A 25,475-nucleotide genomic window follows, 5' to 3' on the forward strand; every position below is an offset into this window, starting at 1 on the left:
TTTCTTTGCTTAATCCATTCCATAATTTAATTCCACATGCTGATATACTGAAGGTCTTAAGTGTTGTATGAGCATACAAATGTTTAAAATTACATTTTATTTATCCTCTTTTGTTGAGAAGAATTGTTGTATATTCTTGGGTAGCAGGTTATAGTTTGCTTTGTGTATAATTTTAGCTGTTTGCAAATTCACTATGGCGTGGAATTTCAGTATTTTTGATTCAATTAATAAAGGCTTTGTATGTTCTCTATATCTAACATTATATATTATTCTAATTGATCTTTTTTGTAACACCGATAATGAATGAACTGTACTTTTGTATTTCCCCATATTTCTGCACAGTAGCTCAGATATGGTAACACTAGTGAGCAGTAGAGAATATGAAGTGATTTTTGGTCCAATGCATGCTTAGCTTTATTCATTATTGACGTGTTTCTTGCTACTTTATGTTGTATATTTTTTATATGAGATTTCCAGTTCATTTTATCATCAATCATTATACCTAGAAATTTGGTTTAATTTACTCTTTCAATTTCTATTCCGTCTATTTGTATTTGTGTTTGACTTTCTCTTCTACTGTTACCAAATAGCGTTATTTTAGTTTTACTGAGATTCAAAGATAGTCTGTTTTTGTCAAACCATCTTTTTAATTTGTTAATTTCTTCTGTTATTTTTTGTATTAGCTTCTGTGTGTTCTCTCCTGAACAAAACGCTGTTGTATCATCCGCAAATAATACTAACTTTAAATCTTTTGTAACTTTACAAATATCAATTATACAAAGATTGAACCACTTTGTTCCTAGTATTGATCCCTGAGGTACGCCACAGGATTTATTTAGTATTGTAAATGTGTGTTCGCCTAGCTTCACGTATTGTTTCCTGCTGTTAAGTAACTTCTAATCCAGTTCAAGACCAACTCTCTGATGCCATATCGTTCTAGTTTTTTTGAATAAAATATTGTGATTAATTGTGTCAAATGCTTTAGTTAGATCCATCAACACTGCTGCTGCACATTTTTTACCATCTATTTCATTGGTAATTTCCTCTGTAATTTCAATTAAAGCCATCAAAGTTGAAACATGAGCTCTGTATCCAATTTGGGTCTCAGCGAGTCTTCTATTTTTGTTTATGAAACTCTCTAATCGGTTATTGAACCGTTTTTAAATGATTTTAGAGAATTGTGGAAGTAAATTAACAGGTCTAGAATTTGTAAATTGGTGTTTGTCTCCAGTCTTATAAATTGGTGCAACTTTAGCTATTTTCATTTAGTTTGGGAATTTGCCTGTTTGAAATGATAGGTTACTAATATACATTAATGGTCCTGAGATCTCTTCAATAACCTTTTTTTTAATCGTTTCCATATCAATTCCATTACAATCGATTGAAGTCTTAGATTTGCATTTTTTTTTCACGATTTTAACTATTTCCTCTTGTTTCACTTTCCTGAAGAACATTGAGTTGGAATCCTTTACTCCAGTTTTGGTCCAATATTTACAAAGTAATTATTGAAGCTTTCAACTACTTCCTTCATGTTGTCATTATATATGTTTCCGTCTGAATAGTATTGGGGGTAATCCCTCTTAGTGCCATTTTTAATAGTGCTTTTAAGGATGCCCCATGTTGTTCGAAACTGGCTTTGGGTAGCCTGTTTGGTATTGTAAAACATAATGAAATAACTATGAGATATATTATAAGATATTTATTTTATGAATACAAACAAAAAATTAATGTTTTAAAGAGTTGTCGCCATTGTTGATTGCTCTCTGATGTCTTTCAGATGATTCAAGCCATCCAAGTGCTACGCTTTCATCTACTGGAGTTAGAGAAGGTCAGTATCATTTTGATGTATTTTAAAGACAAAAAAAGTAGTATTTTAGCGATGTATTTGTGGGGGAAATTTGGCAAAGGTCCTAAAAATGACGACGCAGCAAAGTTAGTCAAGGCATGCTTGGATGAGGAAGACGATGACCTCAAGACCAATACTCTCACCGACGCACTAACTATGTCTGGTCTTTCCAGAAGTTGCAAAATCATGCATTTTTTCTAAAGACGTGGGCGTGACAAAATAAGCGATGATAAAGTTGTGTATCGTTTTGTGTATTGCAGGTTCACGAGCTCTGTGATAACTTTTGCCATCGCTACATCAGCTGCCTGAAGGGCAAAATGCCCATCGACCTGGTCATCGAGGAGCGAGACGTTTGCAAGTCGGACTTTGACGACCTGTCGGGATCCTCTACCAACCTTGGAGATCATGTGAGTTTTTCCAATATTCATAAGTCACGCTGTGAGAAACATTACACATGTAGAACACTTTTGATCATGAATTTTACAACGCAAGCATGGGAAGAATAGTACAAACCCCAAAACCAGTGAAGTTGGCACGTTGTGTAAATGGTAAATAAAAACAGAATACAATGATTTGAAAATCTTTTCCAACTTATATTAAATTGAATAAACTGCAAAGACAAGATATTTAACGTTCGAACTGAGAAACGTAGTTATTTTTTGCAAATATTAGCTCATTTGGAATTTGATGCCTGCAACATGTTTCAAAAAAGCTGGCACAAGTGCTAAAAAAGACTGAGAAAGTTGAGGAATGCTCATAAAAACACTTATTTGGAACATCCCGCAGGTGAACAGGCTAATTGGGAACAGGTGGGTGCCATGATTGGGTATAAAAGCAGCTTCCATGAAATGCTCAGTCATTCACAAACAATGATGGGGCGAGGGTCACCACTTTGTGAACAAATGCGTGAGCAAATTGTCAAACAGTTTAAGAACAACATTTCTCAACGAGCTATTGCAAGGAATTTAGGGATTTCACCATCTACGGCCCGTAATATCATCAAAAGGTTCGGAGAATATGCTTTCATGTACTCATGTTTATGTTGTTGACCCTACCTTTGGCACTGATGGTGAAAATTATTAATATGGTTAGATCAGACACACACACGCACACACACACACACACACTCACACACACACACACACACACACACACACACACACACACACACACACACACACACACACACACACACACACACACACACACACACACACACACACACACACACACACACACACACACACTTCACACTCTCAAGAGCTGGCACCTGTTTTCAGTTGCAAAGATGCAACATGCAAGTCTATCTGTAATATATATTTTATAAATCTATCAGATGTACTCCAGTGCCGTTTAAAACATATAAAATTATAATAATAATGATTGTAATCTTCACCAAAATTCTTAATTTTAATTAATTTTTTCATCATTTGACAACTTACATTAAGCCAGAGATTCTCAAACCACCTCTGAAAACACTTGGCTTTCCAAGTACCACCATATTGACCAACATTGATGTACAGTAGCGTAGTAGGCCTAAGTATTCATTAGAAACCAGGCAGAGGTTTTATTCAACAAGTATATTTCATATTTTTGGCGTGGCGAAGTTGGTAGAGTGGCCGTGCCAGCAATCGGAGGGTTGCTGGTTACTGGGGTTCAATCCCCACCTTCTACCATCCTAGTCACGTCCGTTGTGTCCTTGGGCAAGACATTTCACCCTTGCTCCTGATGGGTGCTGGTTAGCGCCTTGCATGGCAGCTCCCGCCATCAGTGTGTGAATGTGTGTGTGAATGTGGAAATAGTGTCAAAGCGCTTTGAGTACCTTGAAGGTAGAAAAGCGCTATACAAGTATAACCCATTTATAATTTATTATTAGTGTTGTCCCGATACCAATATTTTGGTACCGGTACCAAAATATATTTTGATACTTTTCGATACTTTTCTAGATAAAGGGGACCACAAAAAATTTAATTATTGGCTTTATTTGAACAAAAAAATCTTATGGTACATTAAACACATGTTTCTTATTGCAAGTTTGTCCTTAAATAAAATAGTGTCATTTATCATTCTATTATTTTGTCAAAATTATTAAGAACAAGTGGTAGAAAATCAATTATTAATCTACTTGTTGATTTACTGTTAATATCTGCTTACTTTCTCTTTAAACATAATCTAGCTACACTTCTGTTAAAATGTAATAATCACTTATTCTTCTGTTGTTTGGATGCTTTACATTAGTTTTGGATAATACCGGTACTTTTTAGAGGTGGTATAGTATCGAATATGATTCATTAGTATTCGCGGTACTCTACTATGGCGGTACAACCCTACACGAGATAGAGCATGCGTACCATTAGTGGTGCAGGGGTAGAAAATGGATGGATGGATCATAATCCCAAGTGTCTCCCCACTTTACCCAAATTCCTTATTTTCCAGCATTTCAGATCTGCTTTCATGCACAAATTGCCGTCTCTGGTTTCATGCAAATGTTTGGATTTAAGTTTTGAACTCAAATGGTTTGGAAATAAAACACGGACTACACAAAAGCCAGACTTGGCACAATGCTAGTAGCAAGCAAACAAGGGAACATAGAATTTAGTGGCACAAGCCCAATTGTAGCTGGGATAGGCTCCAGCGCCCCCCGCGACCCCAAAGGGAATAAGCGGTAGAAAATGGATGGATGGAAATAAAGAACGCGGGGAAACCATGAGGACTATTCTGGTGCCTTCCTGGTGTGGACGCAGGCCTTATGAATGATGGTAATGCTACGGTTACGTCCACCTACCTCTAGTCAAACTGCCTGCAAACAAATCACAGTTGAGTGACATCCTGTACAGTTTGTTCCACTTGCTTACACACTAAATTTTAAATTTTTCCACACTTAAAAAAGTCTACACACAGTAAGCAAAAACACTGTGTCTAATATTAGGCATAGACTGGTTGGGCAAACTCCCATGCACCCTCAAGGACCCTGCCGAGAGTATAGAGCTGGTCCACAGTTCCAGGACCAGGACGAAAACCGCACTGTTCCTCCTGAATCCGAGGTTCGACTATCCAGCGTAGCCTCCTCTCCAGTACATCTAAAAAGACCTCACCGGGAAGGCTGAGGAGTGTGATCCCACGATAGTTGGAACACACCCTCCGGTTCCCCTTCTGAAAGAGAAGAACCACCACCCCAGTCTGACAATCCAGAGGTACAGCCCCGGATGTCCACGCGATGTTGCAGAGTCTTGTCAACCAAGACAGCCCCACAGCATCCAGAGCCTTAAGGAACTCCGGGCGGATCTCATCCACCCCCGGGGCCTTGCTACCGAGGAGCTTTTTAACTACCTCAGAAATAGGAGAGCCCACCACAGATTCCCCAGGAACTGATTCCTCATAGGAAGACGTGTTGGTGGGATTAAGGAGGTCTTTGAAGTATTCCCTCCACCGATCCACAACATCCGCAGTCGAGGTCAGCAGAACACCATACATGGTATACCGGTATTAGCATAGTACCGCGATACTAATGAATCATATTCGGTACTATACCGCCTGTAAAAAGTACCGGTCCTCCACCACATCGTCGTCACGTCATGTCATTGCTGGTTTACGAGCAGAGGAGCATGTTCGGCAGCGCACAATCACATAATACTTACAAGCAGACACAGTGTGTAGACAAAAAAGGGAGAAGGGACGCATTTTGGCCTAAAAACTAAAGATAAAGGTGAAGTTAGAACACTGAAACGTCCTCAGGAAGAGGTGCTTTAAGACATGGCTAGCTAGCTTGCGGCTAAAGTCCATCCGCAGTCGGCAGTGGTTTAGCTACTTCTAAATCACTAATCCTCGCCTCCATGGCGACAAATAAAGTAAGTTTCTTACAAGTATCATCCCTGCAGGACGAGGAATAACTAAACATGCTTCACTACACACCGTAGCTCACTGGCGTCACAATGTAAACAAACGCCATTGGTGGATCTACACCTGACATCCACTGTAATGATACCAAGTACAAGAGCATATCTAGTCGATACTACTATGATTACGTTGATATTTTTTTATCATCACAACATCTTCTTTCGTTTTTTGAAAATTCATATTATGTTTATAAACTCAGGAAATATGTCCCTGGACACATGAGGACTTTGAATATGACCAATGTATGATCCTGTAATGACTTGGTATCGGATTGATACCCAAATTTGTAGTATCATCCAAAACTAATGTAAAGTAACAAACAACAGAAGAATAAGTGATTATTACATTTTAACAAAAGTGTAGATAGAACGAAAGTAAGCAGATATTAACAGTAAATGAACAAGTAGATTAATAATTCATTTTCTACTACTTGTCCTTAATCATTTTTACAAAATAATAGAATGATAAATGACACAATATGTTACTGCACACATCAGCAGACTAATTAGGAGCCTTTGTTTGCTTACTTACTACTAAAAGAAAAGTTGTCTGGTATGTTCACTATTTCATTTAAGGACAAACTTGCAATAAGAAACATATGTTTAATGTACCCTAAGATTTTTTGTTAAAATAAAGCCAATAATGCCATTTTTAGTGGTCCGCTTTATTTAGAAAAGTATCGAAAAATACCGAAATACATTTTGGTACTGTTACCGGTACCAAAATATTGGTATCGGGACAACACTAGTCCGAACCTACACACTGCAAAAAGTCAGTGTTAAAAAAAAAAAAAAAAAAAAAAAAAAAAATTAGGGGTATTTTATTTAAACTAAGCAAAATTATCCGCCAATAGAACAAGAACATTTGGCATGCCAAGACTTTCCAAAGCAAGTAAAATATGCTAACCCCAATGAACCCAAAAATACCTTAAAATAAGTATATTCTCACTAATAACAACTGTACTACTATATGAGTACATATTTTCTATTGTTTCATTGAAAATAAAACAGCAAAGTCCATTTGGCTGTTATCCTTTTTAATATGAGACACAATTGTGTCAAAGTCATGATTTTGTTTTTCATGCTTGAAATAAGAAATTATTACTTTTAAAAAGTAGTTTTATACTTGTGAGTGTTGATGACACAGCTTTGCAAGAATTGATGTTTCAGTTTCAAGCATGTTTTACTCAATATAGGTCATAAAATCTCAGCAACAAGCTGTAATATCTTACTGAGATAATTTAGGACCAAAACCCTTAAAACAAGTAAAACACTAACATAAAATCTGCTTAGTGAGAAGAATGATCCTATCAGACAGAAAACAAGCAAATATCACCCTTATTTGACATATTTAATGATATTTAATGTTACTTAGATTTCAGTTTTTGCAATGCATCCTGGGTGACCTGTGTGGTCAAGCAGAGGATCGTAGGTGGTCTTCATCCAGGTGTATAAATGCGAATGAGTGTTTCCGTCAGTCTCCCCCAGGGCTACTGTGGCCTCACATGTAGCTCACCACCATATATGTGTGAATGTGGAGTGAATGCATGATGGGTTCTCAGTTCTCTTAGAAGCACTTTGCATGTCTAGAAAAGAGCTACAAATCCAATCCATTATTATTATTATTACTAAGCAGTGCAGACAAAAACGTCTTCCTTGCTATTCCTCTTCATCGAGGTGCTGGTTGAAGTTTTCCAAGGGTTGTGCTTTTAAAAGGCTCAGTCCAACTAAATGCTACATATAAACAACATACAGTTTACTGTGCCGCTTTTATGTTTGCTTTGAACAGATGGGATGTAAGACCTTCATTAGCTTGATAAACGTGCAAACACATGGCGTTTCTTGAAGGAGCCGTGTTTACAGAAGACTTTTCATTCTTTTCTGCCCCGCTAAGAAAAGGGGGCATCGGTGAGAGGCCTCGTTCACACTGCGCTATTGTCCCGCTGCTTCTTGTTGTCATCTGCCGAGCTCTTCATCTGATCACCATCAGGCAAACAGCTGACGCAAAGAGGCTGAAGAGGCAGCTTTGCTGTTTGCTCCGGGGCTTATGGTAGTCTGAGTGCCCGGTCCGGCCCAGCTTCCCCATAAATACGAGGTCGCCGACTGGAGCGCTCACAGAGAGATTCCGGGTGTTGTTGGCTTCACATGCAGTACAGCGACAAATATACTGCAGTAGTAATACTTTTCAGGTCCACCACAGGCAGGATGGTAATCTTTTCTGTTTAACTCGCAATGCTAATCACCGTTTGCAGCCTTTGTAAAAGTGCATAATGGACCTCTTACTGGACCTCTTACTGGACCTTTCTCATCTATTTCCCTGTCCTTCCTCCCTTCTTTGCTCCATTTCCTTATCTCCTGTCCCCCGGTGTGTGGACCTTTCCCTGACCTCTCAGAACCCAGCATCCTGGAGAGACTTGGACGACGCCCACTCGACACCCTCGGTAGGGACCCCGGGCCCGTCCAGTGGGGGACACGTCTCTCAGAGTGGAGACAACACAAGTGAACTCGGTAAGAGACCGCCGAGCTTTCCTCCACATAAAAGCTTTTGACTTTTCCGTCATCCTGCCGCCATTATTTTATTCATCGCTCGATCTAAACACCATCCTGATTCCTTGAGAAGTAATACAAATTAAAGTCATACAGGAGGACTGAATACTTACTTGATCCTTATACAAAACATCACTTGTACATGGTGTAGAAAGTACTGTTGCCAAACACAGTGGTAGGACATTTCTGTAGTGTATTGTGGTTTCTTGCACTTGTATTTTCTTGTAGTGGTAGTACTTGTGATACTCAAAAAGTTTGTCAGTGGTTTTGATTGAAACTTTTATTAGTAGATTGCACAATACAGTACATATTCCGTACAATTGACCACTAAATGGTAACACCCGAATACGTTTTTCAACTTGTGGGTCCACTTTAATCAATTCATGGTGATGTTGTGGTTGGATTCATATTCAACATTTCAAGTACACTTGATGACAAACACCTCCATTTTGCTGTCATGTGACCACATCGCATTCTCCTTGTGGTTTTGTGTGACGTACTCATTGAAGTGTTGATTGTCAAACTTGTAGTCCATTCTAGTCTTGTGCAGGTCTACAATTGGGACATATTTGACTGCTTTTTGGTCTTGCCCATGATGGTGTAGAGCAGGGAAGTCCCAAGTTTTTGATGGTTTTCAAGCTCTGGCTTCTCCTTGGCACTAACCAAAGACTGCACTGTATTTATTTGCTGAGTAGACGTGTAGCGCCATAAACACTGTGTGTCTATCGGTACGGCTCTATAGCAAACCAAAGCTTCTGTACTGAAAAATCTGGTTACAAATGTACAGTATATATACCTGATACGGCCCGCCAGCATCCAAAATCCGGCCCGCGGGAAGTCCCAAGCTTTAAAAAGTAAAACATAAAAAATAAAAATAAAAATAAAAATAATATTTTTTATTATTATTTTTAAAAATATGTCCTTTTTTATCAATTTTCTACCGCTTTTTACTGTCGGTGTCCTAGCCGCTCAGGCAAATCATTTTGTCTAAAAATGCATTTTAGGAGACACCGAGAGTAACAAGCGGTAGAAAATGGATTACAAAGGACAGATTTAAAAAAAATATAATAACAAAAATAAAAACAAATAAAATAAAAATTAACTTGGGACTTCCTGCGGGCCGGATTTTGGAAGTTTAAAAAAATAAATTAATGTTTTTTAAAATTTGTTATTATTTTTTTAAATCTGTCCTTTCTAATCCATTTTCTACCGCTAGTTACTCTCTGTGTCTCCTAGTCGCTCAGGTAAATCATATTGTCTAAAAATGCATTTTCCCATCGATAACGGGACATCATCGCGCTCGGAATGTATATATACATATATATATATATATATATATATACATACATACATAAGGCCCGGCCCCCAGCCAATTTTTTTTAACCCAATTCGGCCCCAGTGTCAAAAAGTTTGGGGAACCCTGGTGTAGAGATTTGAATGAAGAGTGTTTGTGTGACAGGTGTATTTTGTACATGTGTGTGGATGGTTGTCTATCTGTGTTGGCCCTGCGATGAAGTTGCGACTTGCGCAGGGTGTACCCCACCTTCCACCTGCGTGCAGCTGGGATAGGCTCCAGCATTCCCCGCGACCCCAGGAGGAATGAGCAGCAGAAAATAGATGGATGGATTGAGTTGAAATTAAGAGTACTTTCTTAAAAGAGACACGACTCATGTGTGTTTTTCATGAGTACACAACTACTTTGTTGTGTTTTTCTGTAGCTCATGGGTCTTCATACTTGAATACATTCTGTGCATTAACCTCTTAAACCCTTGAGAAACTTGTTAGAAAAAAAAAAAAATACAGTACAGGCCAAAAGTTTGGACACACCTTTTCATTCAATGTGTTTTCTTGATTTTCATGACTATTTACATTGTAGTTTGTCACTGAAGGCATCAAAACTATGAATGGACACATGTGGAGTTACGTACTTAACAAAAAAAGGTGAAATTACTGAAAACTTGTTTTATATTCTAGTTTCTTCAAAATAGCCACCCTTTGCTCTGATTGCTTTTTTGCACACTCTTGGGATTCTCTCGATGAGCTTCAAGATGTAGTCACATGGGAGGGTTTTCACTTCACAGGTGTCATAGTTTTGATGCTTTCAGTGACAATCTACAATGTAAATAGTCATGACAATAAAGAAAATGCATTGAAATGAGAAGGTGTGTCCAAACTTTGGGCATTTGGCCTGTACTGTATATATATATATATAGTCAAGGTTTAAAGCGGAATATACGTTAGGTCAGGAAAAAACACAGAGGCTATATCATCCCTACAAGCCTGTTTCGCAGGTTTCCCTTAAAATCCCCTGACGAGCAGGGAATATATATATATATATATACTTTTTTGCACACTCTTGGCATTCTCTCGATGAGCTTCAAGAAGTAGTCGCCTGAAAGGGCTTTCATTTTTTTAATTTTCATGACTATTTACATCGTAGATTGTCCCTGAAGGCATCAAAACTATGACACCGTGAAGTGAAAACCCTTTCAGGTGACTACCACTTAAAGGCCTACTGAAACCCACTACTACCGACCACGCAGTCTGATAGTTTATATATCAATGATGAAATCTTAACATTGAAACACATGCCAATACGGCCGGGTTAACTTATAAAGTGCAATTTTAAAATTCCCGCCACATTTCCGGTTGAAAAACTCCTTTGGATATGATTTATGCGCGTGACGTCACAAAATCCATGGAAGTGGTTGTACCCCATCGACCCGATACAAAAACCTCTTGTTTTCTTCGACAAAATTCCACAGTATTCTGGATATCTGTGTTGGTGAATCTTTTGCAATTTGTTTAATGAACAATGGAGGCTGCAAAGAAGAACGTTGTTGGTGGGATCGATCGGTGTATTAGCGGCTAAGTACAATACTTACAGCAACACAACAAGGACTACTTACTTAGCAGACGCCTAGCCGATGCTTGCCGCCAAACCCACGGATGAAGTCCTTCGTCGCGCCGTCGATCGCTGGAACGCAGGTGAGCACGGCTGTTGATGGGAAGATGAGGCCTGGCTGGCGTAGGTGGAGCGCTAATGTTTTTATTATAGTTCTGTGAGGTCCGGTTGCTAAGTTGCTAAATTAGCCTTAGCGTTGTTAGCAACAGCATTGTTAAGCCTTACCAGGCTGAGAATTTTTAACCGTGTAGTTACATGTACATGGTTTAATAGTATTGTTGATCTTCTGTCTATCCTTCCAGTCAGGGGTTTATTTCTTTTGTTTCTATCTTCATTTGAGAACGATGCTATCACGTTAGCTCAGTAGCTAAGTGTGTCACCGATGTATTGTCGTGGAGATAAAAGTCACTTTAAATGTCCATTTCGCGTGCTCGACTCTCATTTTCAAGAGGATATAGTATCCGAGGTGGTTTAAAATACAAATCTGTGATCCACAATAGAAAAAGGAGAGAGTGTGGAATCCAATGAGCCAGCTTGTACCTAAGTTACGGTCAGAGCGAAAAAAGATACGTCCATCACTGCCTCTCTAGTCCTTCACTGTAACGTTCCTCATCTACGAATCTTTCATCCTCGCTCAAATTAATGGGGTAATCGTCGCTTTGTCGCTCCGAATCTCTCGCTCCATTGTAAACAACGGGGAATTGTGAGGAATACTAGCTCCTGTGACGTCACGCTACTTCCGGTACAGGCAAGGCTTTTTTTATCAGGGAGCAAAAGTTGCGAACTTTATCGTCGATTTTCTCTACTAAATCCTTTCAGCAAAAATATGGCAATATCGCAAAATGATCAAGTATGACACATATAATGGATCTGCTATTCCCGTTTAAATAAAAAAAAAAAATCATTTCAGTAGGCCTTTAAAGCTCATCCAGAGAATGCCAAGAGTGTGCAAAGCAGTAATCAGATTAAAGGGTGGCTATTTTGAAGAAACTACAATATAAAACATGTTTTCAGTTATTTCACCTTTTTTTTTTGTTAAGTACATAACTCCACATGTGTTCATTCATAGTTTTGATGCCTTCAGTGACAATCTACAATGTGAATAGTCATGAAAATAAAGAAAACCCATTGAATGAGGAGAAAGTGTGTCCAACCTTTTGACCTGTACTGCATATATACAACAAAATAAATTATATTTGTGTATGTTTTTACACGGTCAATATATGCAAACATATCAAAACAAAACATCCAAGCTTTGCATTATATTGTAGGTGGAACAAGCATGTTATTGTAATATTTACAAATATATCTCATTAACATTAAATATAGTTTATTTTTTATAATATGCCAATTAGGGATGTCCGATAAATGCGTTAAAATGTAATATCGGAAATTATCGGTATCGGTTTTTTATTATCTGTATCGTTTTTTTAAATTTATTTATTTGTTTTTTTTTATTAAATCAACATAAAAAACACAAGATACACTTACAATTAGTGCACCAACCCAAAAAACCTCCCTCCCCCCATTTCTTTCTGTTATCAATATATTCTGGTTCCTACATTATATATCAATATATATCAATACAGTCTGCAAGGGATACAGTCTGTAAGCACACATGATTGTGCGTGCTGCTGGTCCACTAATAGTACTAACCTTTAACACTCCATTTTACTCATTTTCATTAATTACTAGTTTCAATGTAACTGTTTTTATATTGTTTTACTTTCTTTTTTATTCAAGAAAATGTTTTTAATTTAGTTATCTTATTTTATTATTTTTTTTAAAAAGTACCTTATCTTCACCATACCTGGTTGTCCAAATTAGGCATAATAATGTGTTAATTCCACGACTGCATATATCGGTTGATATCGGTATCGGTTGATATCGGTATCGGTAATTAAAGAGTTGGACAATATCGGAATATCGGATATCGGCAATAAGCCATTATCGGACATCCCTAATGCCAATATAAACTGGCTGGGGCACAAAAAAAACGTCACAAATTCCTGCTGTAGATGAGCATTCCGTCTCTTTCTTTGGGTCAGAATTGAAGCTAAATGTTAATTGGTGAAGAGCACTGACATAAGAGGGATCAAGAGATGTTTTGCTGTTCGTCTGTGGCACTTTTTGTCATAACCGATGTGCTAATTGCTAATTGTTTTTGTTTTTCTCCCCTTTGGGCCAAGTAAAAATAGCACAGGCTTTAAAGTGACTTTCCACCGTGTGCCCATCAGGCATCAGTGAACAGAGCAGTGGCCAGAACAATAGGGAGGATGCTTCGCAAGACAACAGAAACTGAGAGGATTAAGAAGACAATCAGAAGCATATCAATATATCTTTTTTTTTTTAAAGCATATTTCTCACCTTCAACATGGGAAGAGTTTGTGGATGCTGCTAACTTCGCCGGTGGAAGTTTTATGTGGGCAAAGGCTTTTTTTTTAGATAACAGTGGGGGGGAAAAAACTCAAGGTCCATGGCCTTTTGACCTAAGAAAGAATACATTGAGGATGGGGGTGCACCAAGCCCCCCGTGGGGATGCAAGGACAGAGCATTTTTATGTATGAGGAACAAAGGGAGAGCGGAGAGCAGAATGATCAGAGTTGTGGTTGCTGCAGCGGGGCTGGCTGCATGATACCTGCTGAGGCTCCCTGGGCTTGGGCTTTAGTTCCTGGCTGGGACACAAGGAATCAAACACGACATGAGAAGAGAAAAACTACCCTTGAATAAGGCATCCATGGACTTCTTCTTGGTATTGTCTTTAATGGAAGGACACGTTTTCAAATAACCGGGTCACATTTAAACCGACCAGCGTCCATGTTTTCCAAAAACACGTGTTTCCTCCCACTGTGTTGTTAAAACAATCCCAGCTAATGTGTCACTTTCAGCATCTGAAGTGAAGTGCATTATATTTATATAGCGCTTTTCTCTAGTGACTCAAAGCGCTTCACATAGTGAAACCTTCTCTAAGTTCCATTTAAACCAGTGTGGGTGGCATTAGGAGCAGGTGGGATGGCGGAATTGGGGATCGATCCTGGAACCCTTAAGTTGCTGGCCCAGCTGCTCTACCAACCAAGCCACGCCACACCAAATCATATGCCATGTTACCTTTGTCCAATCAGAGGCCTGGATAATTAACCACAACTGACTTGGTAACGTTATAAATACCGATGGGTACCTTTAACATTTAAAACAACACGGTACCAAGTCCTGGTGCCTGGGGATCAATATCGGTACTCAATGGTACCAATTGTTGGTACTTCTGTGTGTTCATGTGGAAATCAATTTTGATTTGTTTAATAACAAAATCATGTTTTTTACTATTTAATACGGGGGTCCCCAAACTTTTTGACCCAGGGGCCTGATTGAGTTAACAAATGTGGCCAGGGGCCGGGCTATATATATATATATATATATATATATATATATATATATATATATATATATATATATATATATATATATATATATATATATATATATATATATATATATATATATATATATATATATATATATATATATATATATATATATATATATATATATATATATATATATATATATATATATATATATATATATATATTTGGTGTCATTGCAGATTACACTACTTTTTCATCATATGTCCACTGATGTTTAAAAACTGTACACTCGGAGTCTATTTTACTTTTCCCCAACGATTTCGCCATTTGTTTTCCTCGTGCACTAATTAACTGAAAGAGCGAACACTTTCAGTGTTCCGCACGCTCGCCTGACGCCGTGATGATGTCACATTATCGATGGGAAGATGCATTTCAAGACAATATGATTTGCCTAAGCTGCTCGGAGACCCTGAGAGTAACAAGCGGTAGAACAATGATTAAAGGATGGGCTAGAAAGGACAAATTAAAAAAATAATCATTAAAAAATATATATGTATTTTTTCTTTTACTCGGGACTACCGGCAGGCCCGCAGGCCCGCGGGCCGTAGTTTGGGGACCCCTGATTTAATATTTAACAGTGAGCTCATAATGATAACTGTCCTATCAAGTGGTTGGATTTTGTTTTCTTACACTCTTGAGTCTCATCTAAAATCAGTAGGCATTCTAATCAGTTTGTCCTCGGAGGAAGTCGTCTTTGCCATTAAGTTGAATGTGCCAGGCTTCTTTTTTGTTGAGTCTGACAAAGATTTTATAGAGTAAATATTCTACATACAGTATTACACATCAGCTGTCTGATTATAACATGCATCTTAGTAAATTAGCATCGAGCTCGTGCATTTACAAAAATGGAGCCTTACTTTTGAGCGCTTTCTATCCAGCCACGCTTGCTTTGTTGGAATGTACAATTGTACGGACCGTCCGGCTGAGTCCGCTATGAGTGCTTGAGAGCTTGTTTGCCTGGCAAGTGATTGAGTTGGTGCAGAGTCTGCAACCGGATGTGACGTCACGTGCAACAACGGTATTAACATATGGTGTCGTTTGATTTGACTTCATACGGTGCACGGTAGTACAGTACAGACTGAATTTAGTCGGTGGCTATAAAAGTACAGAATCTGTTACCCATCCCTACTTCAATACAGTGATGTATATATATATATGGGACTTGGTTGACAAATGTGTGTTAGCACTTCTCTTTCACCGAGATGGTCTACTTAACAATTAGACATCATGGTTACTGCACAGGTGGGCATTAGGTTGGTTTACAATACCGCAGTTTTGGTGGAGGGTATAATAAGTATGTTGACTGCAGGAAAGCCCATGATAACTATCACCCACAGTTGAAAGTCAATTTCTGTACCATAATTTGTCTCCAAAGGCACTGCTCAGGGCAGACAGCTTGTTTGCCGCTGTTTGACGCTGTTTGCTGATGTCATCGTTATGATGGAGTGATCCATGGTGCTGGGGTTATGGTATGAGCAAAAATACAGGTGCCTTTTATTGATGGCATTTTGAATGTGCAGCGATACCGCGATGGGATCCTGAGGCGCGTTGTTGTACCATTCATCCACGAGCATCACCTAATGTTGCAGCGTGATAATGCAAGGGTGCTCCACTTCCTGCTTCACACAACTGTTAACAACATTTTTAAAAATAATGTTTTCTCCACAAAGGCGAAGTGCTTACTAAGACAGATTTAGACAGATTGATTCAATATTCATTGTGTGTGCGTAGAATCATGTTTACATCTCTGCGGTTCAGGTCCTAAAAAATGGGGGCAAAAACAAAAGTAATGAAATTAATTGGGTTGATTTAAAAAAAATAAAAAATCATTTGGTTACTTAATTTGATCTGGTATTAGTTGAATGATAATTGATAATTGTTTGATTCGAACAACACAAATTAGATTCATTTTAGTTCATAAACAACTGATTTGTATTGTCCAAACCACAGGTGTCAAACTCAAGGCCCGGGGGCCTGATCTGGCCCGTGACATAATTTAATCTGGCCCGCAAACACCTGGAAATGATAAGTGTCAATAAACTACTTAATATCTTCTCACTAAATGTAATACATTGTTTTTCATTTTGACAGAAAACATTTATGTACTGCTTGAAATTGCACACCTTTTAAACTTTAATAGTATCCATTCTTGTAACAAATATTACAGTATATTATCATAATTTCCCAACATGTTTTTGTCTAAATAAAAATACTTAACTTTACAGCAAACTAAACATCAAATTAATAAAAATGACAATAATTATTATGGTGTTCTTTACAGCATATTACGGTAAATTGGAAAAAAAACTGCTGTTTTGTGCGTTAAAATTCTGTTGACTGAGCTGCCAGTTTTTGACTGTAAAATCTACAGTAGTTGTTTTTAACGGTGTATTACTGTAAATGGAAAGATGGTACATTTGTTTTCACGGTAGAAAAACTAGCAGCTAAGTTGCCAGAATAAAAAAAAACTTTTACAGTTTTTCCATGAACAATATAATGTTGTAAAAACACAACAAATCTGGCAACTAAGCTGTCAGTTTTTCCCCTAACCCCCACTCCCCCAAAAAAAACAGTTTTACTGTTTTTCCATTTACCGTAAAATGATGTAAAAAAAAACACACTATATTTTACAGTAAAATGTTGTAAATGTAAAGTTTTTACTGTAAAATCAACAGTCTACTTAAAACAATTTATGGAATGGATTGAGCAAAGAAATCAAACAATGTACTAATTCAATCCACTTCAAGAAACTCTTCAAACTTAAAGTGTTTACAAAGTACAAAGAAGAAGAACCATGATAAACATTCTGAATTTATTTCATCCATCCATTCATTTTCTAGATAATCTTACTCATCTCACTATATGAAATATAACTTACTTCACCAATTATTATTTATTTATTTATTTTTATTGTTTTTACTTATTGAGTATATTGTGAATAAATTGAGAACAGGAAGTGAACAAACGTTTTAGCAACTGCTATGTAAAGGAAAAGGGGTAGGATTAAATAAGCTCTGCTTCTTCATACTCCTTTTCGAACATGTTGAATAGAGACACTGGAAATTGTGATGTATCATGTTGTATGCACGCATGTTCGGAAAAGACTTAAACTCAAACTCAATTTATATAATTAATAATGAAATCCAGAAGCAAATTCATACATTATTGGCTGTTACAAGCGGCCCTCTGATGGCAGCCATAACTGTCATGTGGCCCTCAATGAAAACCAGTTTGACCTCCCTGGTCAAACAATAATGCATGTATTTTTTAAAATACATAAATACTTTATTAGAAAATATTGAAATGCCTAATTTAATGACTAATTGTTACCCATTAGATAATCACTTTAATAAAATTTACTTTCTTAAAAAAAAGAAAAAAAAAGATTGATTTAATAGTCATTTAAATAATTTATTTTGATTTAATTTAAAAATAAAATATCCATCCATCCATCCAACATATCTTACAAAAAATAACCATTTGATTCCATAAATGTATTGTCCTGCAAGTGCAACAAACAACAACATAAAAAAACTAGTATGCCCCATTCCTGTTTAACAACCTTACTGTAAAAAAAAAAAGAAAGACTAAAAGAAACAATACATAAGTGATGCGTCACGGTTTGAAACCAAGTTTGTGGTTGTGTCAGTGGGTTTGATTCCCAACCAACCACAGCAAAATGATCCCACGGCGGTTTGGCTTTCTGCTCCGCGTCTTCTCAGCCTTGGCGTGTTGCCTTGTAAGCTGTGTGATATGCAGAGGCCTCGCTTTGATAGCTCAACCCCCAGGGTGACTGCCAGTGACCACAGCTCGGGGCTGAGGTATCCCAGGAATGTCTGGAAGGGGTCTGGGGGAGGACGAGGGTGAATCCTCAAATGACCATCACAAAGAGGTGGATAAAACAAAAGGTGAAGAAGGAGCATCTCTCAAAGATCCTCTGCACCAGTGCTGAAAAATGTCATGTGAAGAACAGGATGTGTGGATTTTTTTTTGTCAGACTCAAAAGTCCGGATGACGGAATGTTTCACGGTAGGGGGGCCCGCCTGCAGGTGACATCATTGCTTTTATGAAAGGAGAACCCCTCTTTTGCAAATGACATGTTGTGGGAGTTCTAAACAGGAAGGGGGTCCGTGAGAATGAAGCCTGTCAGACGTGGACAGGAAAGAAAAAGGTGTTTGGACGTCACATTTTTATTCGCTTAGGTCAGGGGTCGGCAACCAAAAACGTTGAAAGAGCCATATTGGACCAAAAATACAAAAAAAATATCTGTCTTGATCCGCAAAAAATGAAATGCCTTATATAAGTGTTATAATGAAGGCAACACATGATGTAAGTGTCTATATTAGCTATAATAGCCTACTATCAAAAGGACTTAATAAGTCTTATAATGAAGGCAACACATGACGTAAGTGTCTATATTAGCTATAATAGCCTACTATCAAAATGACTATGTGTTGCATGCTGAAGCAAATCTTCGTTGACAGAAATGTAATATTTGCTCTACACCTTTTTACAACATTACAAACCATTAGTAAATCAGAGGCTACTCAGAAGGTGAGATAACTCCTGGAAGTTACTGGCTTAGAATGACCAAAGGTATAGATGTGTGTGTCCAAGTTAAAGGAAACGGCAGACTTTTAATAGATGTATTACAATCTTTGGCAAGCTCAGTAATTTTTGCTGTGGTCTGGAACAACATGGCACACAAACAACTATCTGAAATGCAGCCAATATTGCATACAGATAATGTGTCATGAAACATGCACAGTTAATTATATACACAGAGGATACAAGTAAAGGATATTAAATGAGCTCAAATATACCTACAAAGGAGGCATAATGATGCAATATGTACATACATCTAGCCTAAATAGCATGTTAGCATCGATTAGCTTGCACTGACGAAATATGCCTAATTAGCACTCCAACAAGTCAATAACATCAACAAAGCGCACTTTTGTGCATTAACTGTACAAAGTATTTCAATGGTTGGAATCTGCGCTTTTGAGTGTTGTACGAGTTATTACGGTAATCTACGTCACAGCAGCTCAGACCAGGAACAAAGCAGAGTGGGTGGGGTTTGTTTTCAAACGCATGTGTCAGGAACAGATGCGGAAGCAAGATTTTTACAACAAATTTCTGCATTAAAGTGATAATATATCATATTGTAGGTGTTTATTACCCTTGTTTGTTACATTTTTGTGGTGTTTTGCTTGATTGTAAAATATGTCTATCGAGGAGCTGGGAAGTAAAAGAGGAGTGATGTTCATATGTTGTTAATATTCAGTGTTTTATTGTTCATAGTTAATATTGTAAATCCCACCTTCTTTATTTTCATGTAAAATACTGTAAAATTCAATTCCATTTTTTTGAGGTGGTCTGTCATAGAATTGTAGAATTCTATCGGGGACGGCGTGGCGCAGTTGGGAGAGTGGCTGTGCCAGCAACCTGAGGGTTTCTAGTTCAATCCCCACCTTCTACCATCCTAGTCACGTCTGTTGTGTCCTTGGGCAAGACACTTCACCCTTGCTCCTGATGGGTCCTGGTTAGCGCCTTGCATGGCAGCTCCTGCCATCAGTGTGTGAATGTGTGTGTGAATGTGGAAATAGTGTCAAAGCGCTTTGAGTTCCTTAAAAAGGTAGAAAAGCACTACACAAGTATAACCCATTTACCATCTATCGGACATTGGGACTTTTGGTATTAGTGTTCCTGAAAAAAAGGACCCAAACACGCATACTGTACAGCAGGTCTTTACAGCTAAATGTGTATATATCATTTATACACACATACAGATTGGCCCCCCAGACACATTTTTTCTCTCAATGTGGCCCCCGAGTCAAAATATTTGCCCATCTCTGTTGTAGGAAGTGAGCATGTTTTCCCACTTGTTGTTTATATTCAGACAAGGAAAGCACAAAAATACTGTAGCATTCATAGCTGTGGCAATCATGTGACTTCCAACGTAGATGGAACGCGGCATAAGAATGGTGATGATCGCTCCTTTAATTATGTCCACCTGCCTCGCTGCCCCACCCTGAGTCACCAAACCGATATGTTTGACGTGAATGAAAACAAGAACTGAATAAAATAAGTGTGATTTGTTTATGTTTGTATGACAGGGAGACAAAAATAATCACTCTCTTATCTTTATTGCTTGTTTTTTAGCCAACATTTTTTTAATAACAAAAACAGCTGTGTATGTGAATGATCACTTAGACTTAGACTTAGACTTCCTTTTATTGTCATTGAAATTTGAATTTTACAGTACAGATAAGAACAAGATTGCGTTGATTAGCTCATGGTAGTACAGGATAAAAGAGCAATAAGGTGCAGATATAAATACATAGATTACTGTACAGATAAATATATTGCACTTTTGCATATGCTTCCACGTTTGCGGATGTATGTTATATTGTCTTTATATTCCAGCGAGTTAATCCATTTTTTGGGGGAATTGAGGGGATTATTATGATGCGTTCAAGAGTCTTATGGCCTGAGGGAAGGAGCTGTTACAGAACCTGGAGGTTCTGCTACTTCATTTTAGCTTGTGATTTAGTGGTATTTCCAAATTATGTGACGTCCCAATGAAGAAACACAAAGTTGGACCCTGAAAGGGACAAGCGGTATAAAATGGATGGATGGATGGATGGATGGATGGAGAAGGACACAGGAACGCCTAATGGATACTGTATGTCATTTCTCCTTACATACTGACAATTTTATGTCATTTAATGAGAGGTTATGTCAGTAAGTAGGATATTGTTTAGTTCTTCTTTATCTTTTGATAAGTATTGCCTTTTCCTTTTCCCTTATCCTAACCCCAACCAACCCCTTACTTTGACTAGCTTTCCTTAGATGGCTTACCGTATTTTCTGGACCATAGGGCGCACCGGATTATAAGGCACACTACCGAGGAGTGGGTCTATTTAGGTCTTTCAGACAAAAGGCGCACCGGATTATAAGGCACATTAAAGGGGTGATATTATAATTTTTTTTTCTAAATGTAAAACACTTCCTTGTGGTCTACATAACATGTAATGGTGGTTCTTTGGTCAAAGTGTTGCATAGATTATGTTTTACAGATCATCTTCAAGTCGCTTTCTGACAGTCGCTTCAGGATGCGCCGTTTTGTGGGCGGTCTTATTTACGTGGCTCACCTTCGACAGCGTCTTCTCCCCGTCATCTTTGTTGCAGCGGTGTAGCGTGCAAGGATGGGAGTGGAAGAAGTGTCAAAAGATGGAGCTAACTGTTTTAATGACATTCAGACTTTACTTAAATTAATAACGGAGCAGCATCTCCTCATCCGTGGCTCACTAGTGCAACATCAACGCCGGAATTGTGTCCTGTGAAAAATAACTCTCTAATAACTAAAGTTCCTTTGGTGAATTAAATAAACTCACTACACTGGTAGTTTTTAGCGCTTCCATAGCGAGATATAAGTTACAACTTTACACTACTTTATATTAGAAATGGCAACAGCAGAGGGTGAATGTCCCATAACAAGAAGATAGAGAAAAAAAAGAAGCCTATTGACTACGGAATCGGCACGTACTACAGTGGCGGACGTGCAGAAATTTTCAGGACTTATGCAGATCTCAAATACACATCAGCAGGTACCGGAAGGTAAGAAAAGTTGGTTTTGCATAATATTGCATTAATAATAAGCATTTTGCAGTCCTTATACACACCATACTAATACTTGTATCTCTGACTAAGTTAGTCATAATGGGCCAACAATCCATCAAGTGGTGTGGCTTCAAAGTCATACTAAAACATTTTGACAGATTTTTGAGTGCCGTGTGTAATGTTCTTTATTTTCAATGGAACATTTAAAGTTTTGGTGCCGTCATTTTGCAGTCTACATGTATCTCTTATGTGTGACTACCATCTACTGGTCACACTTATCACTATACCATGTACTAAATAAAATTGCTTCAAGGTCAGTAAGCATAACCAGAATTATGGCGTACATTAGGCGCACGGTGTTATAAGGAGCACTGTCGATTTTTGAGAAAATGAAAGGATTTTAAATGCGCCTTATAGTCCGCAAAATATGGTACTTTAGTTCCACGCAACCTGTGCAGACTGAAGATCCTAGTTTGAAAGTCTGGTCAGATGTTAAGAAGGGGGCGTTGCAGTCTGCAAACCCTTACCCCCATGAGAGTGGCCATTTGTGGCCACAGTTGGAGTTGGCCAAAGTTGAGTACAGATCGTATTCATGTTAACAGTCCTGATAGGTTTCGTAAACAACACTTATGTGGAACGGATCTACAAGCCAGGTCAGGAAGATGTCAAATAAACTGTAAATACTGGCTAAAACCTACAGTACTCATAGTGAAAAGCGGAAAATGACTGGCAATATAAAACACAACTTTGTATGGAAGCTAGGGAAGTAGTAATCAGACCATTTTCATTAATACATTGCTTATTAACAACAGAAGTTGTTTCGGGGCACTTTTAAAGCACCTGCATCCGAGACAAGGAACAATTCCTTGTAGGACCCAAAACCCAAACTCTGAGGTGTGGCCCTCAAGAGAAAATCATCAGGAAAAAATCTTTCTGGTTTGAATCCAGGGTTCCACCTGCCTCATTGCTGCATTCCCAATGACTAAACAAAAATCCCTGCAAAACAAAACATAAGCAAGATTACAGAAAAAAGAAGGCAGAAGCAGGAATACAACATTAAAAGCACAACACCAATCAGCACCACTGTGCATTAATTCATAGAATGCCACCTCAGTGACAAATGAAGGGACTTTTCTTAAAATACTCTCAAAAGAGGAATACATATAATGGATATATGCAGCACATAATTGACCAAAAGCTAAGTATACAGAATCTTCACATAAATCAGACCTGGGCAAAACACATGCGGCCCATTAAGATTTTCAATCCGGCCCACCGGACGTTCTACATAATTTTTTTTAGACCTTTAACATCAAAACTGTCGCCGCCATTATGATGTGCAGTGCTGTTTTTAAATGACCGTAAGTCTTGAACTATACAAAGTATTTCAGTGGTTGAAATCTGCACTTTTGGGTGTTACATGAGTTATTACGGTAATCTACATCACAGCAGCTCAGACCAGGAACAAAGCAGAGTGGGCGGGGTTTGTTTTCAGAGCAGCCAGCCCAAAACGCATGTGTCAGGAACAGATGCGGAAGCAAATTTGTACAACACATTTTTGCATAAAAGTGATAATATATCATATTGTAGATGTTTATTGCCCTTTGCATTCATATTTTGCTGTTTGTTAAATTTTTGTTATATTTTGCTTGATTGTAAAATACACAACTATGGAGGAGCTGGTCTGAGAAGTAAAAGAGGAGCGATGTTCATATGTTGTTAATATTCAGTGTTTTATTGTTCATAGTTAATATTGTAAATTCCACTTTCTTTATTTTCATGTACATTTTGGGTGTCCCATTTAGTTTAAACTGTAAAATTCCATTCCGTTTTTTGAGGTGGTCTGTCATAACGTTTTTAGAACTCTATCGGACGTTGTGACTTTTGGTATTAGTGTTCCTGAAAAGAAGGGACCCTAACACTCATACTGTACAGCAGATTTTTACAGCTAGATGTGTATTTATCATTTATACACACATACACCTTGGCCCCCCACATTTTTTCGCTCAATGAGGCCCCCCCTTTTAAAAATATTTGCCCAGCTCCGACATAAGACAACAAAAATATACACTATATTGCCAAAAGTTTTTGGCCGCCCATCCAAATGAAGAGAATCAGGTGTCCTAATCATTTGGCCAGGCCACAGGTGTATAATATCAAGCACTTAGGCATGGAGACTGTTTCTACAAACATTTGTGAAAGAATGGGACACTTTTAGTGATGAAGTGAAGTGAATTGTATTTATATAGCACTTTTCTCCAGTGACTCATTGTTGATTGTCATGTCATGTACGGATGTACTTTGTGGACGCCGTAAGTTTTTGCTGTCGTCCAGCATTCTTTTTCTGTTTACTTTGGAGCCAGTTCAGTTTTACTTTCGTTTTGCATAGCCATTGCCTTTTCCTTTCGTTTATTTTTGGTTTTAGCATTACATACCTTTTTACCTGCACACTGCCTCCCGCTGTGGTCTGTATATTGGGATCACAACAAACCATCCAAGTCTCACCCGACACATTCCGACTTTTACAAAGCAATTAAGTACCTGCAACCACCTACTGACATGGAGTATTATGAGGTTACCCTGCCGAGTTTTACACAGCAAAGACACTAAACAATGGTACATTATTTGCAGATTATAATTATTGACTTGCAAAAAATATTTTTTTGACCAATTAGGTGAAGTTGCATAATTTCCCATGGCACACCAAACCATATCTCACGGCACACTAGTGTGCCGCGGCACAGTGGTTGAAAAACACTGCTCTAGAGCAGTGGAGATGTGTTCTCTGGACTGATGAGTCACGCTTTTCCATCTAGCAATCTGATGGACCAGTCTGGGTTTGGAGGTTGCCAGGAGAACGGTAAATTTCGAACTGCATTGTGCCGAGTGTGAAATTTGGTGGAGGAGGAATTATGGTGTGGGGTTTTTTTTCAGGAGTTGGGCTTGGCCCCTTAGTTCCAGTGAAAGGAACTTTGAATGCTCCAGGGGAAAAAAAGCAGCTGCAATAGAAAAATAAACCAAAAAATAAATGTGGCGCGCAGCATTTCAGCTGGCACAAATACATCGAAACAGTCGATAGAGGGTTCACAAAAATTCAACAAAATACTAAACAAAACAAATAAAATGACAGATTTAGACGCGGTACGTCTTCTTATTGCAATTGCTGTGCTTAAGAATGCTACTAATCAGAAAGCAGTTGCAGGTGTACCTTATTGCTCCATCCCACACCA

General features: G+C 38.1%; 1 protein-coding gene across 1 annotated transcript in view; it reads left to right on the forward strand.

Moving 5' to 3' along the window:
- Positions 1-25,475, forward strand: part of LOC133649179 (homeobox protein Meis2-like) — a 66,586-nt gene that overhangs the window by 3,662 nt on the left and 37,449 nt on the right. Inside the window, exons 5-7 of the mRNA XM_062046013.1 lie at positions 1,778-1,828; positions 2,107-2,253; positions 8,136-8,250. Coding sequence (XP_061901997.1) covers positions 1,778-1,828; positions 2,107-2,253; positions 8,136-8,250 — 313 coding nt within the window. The remainder of the gene's footprint in view (positions 1-1,777; positions 1,829-2,106; positions 2,254-8,135; positions 8,251-25,475) is intronic.

Source organism: Entelurus aequoreus, linkage group LG04, assembly GCF_033978785.1.
Source record: "Entelurus aequoreus isolate RoL-2023_Sb linkage group LG04, RoL_Eaeq_v1.1, whole genome shotgun sequence".
Classification (NCBI taxonomy): domain Eukaryota; kingdom Metazoa; phylum Chordata; class Actinopteri; order Syngnathiformes; family Syngnathidae; genus Entelurus; species Entelurus aequoreus.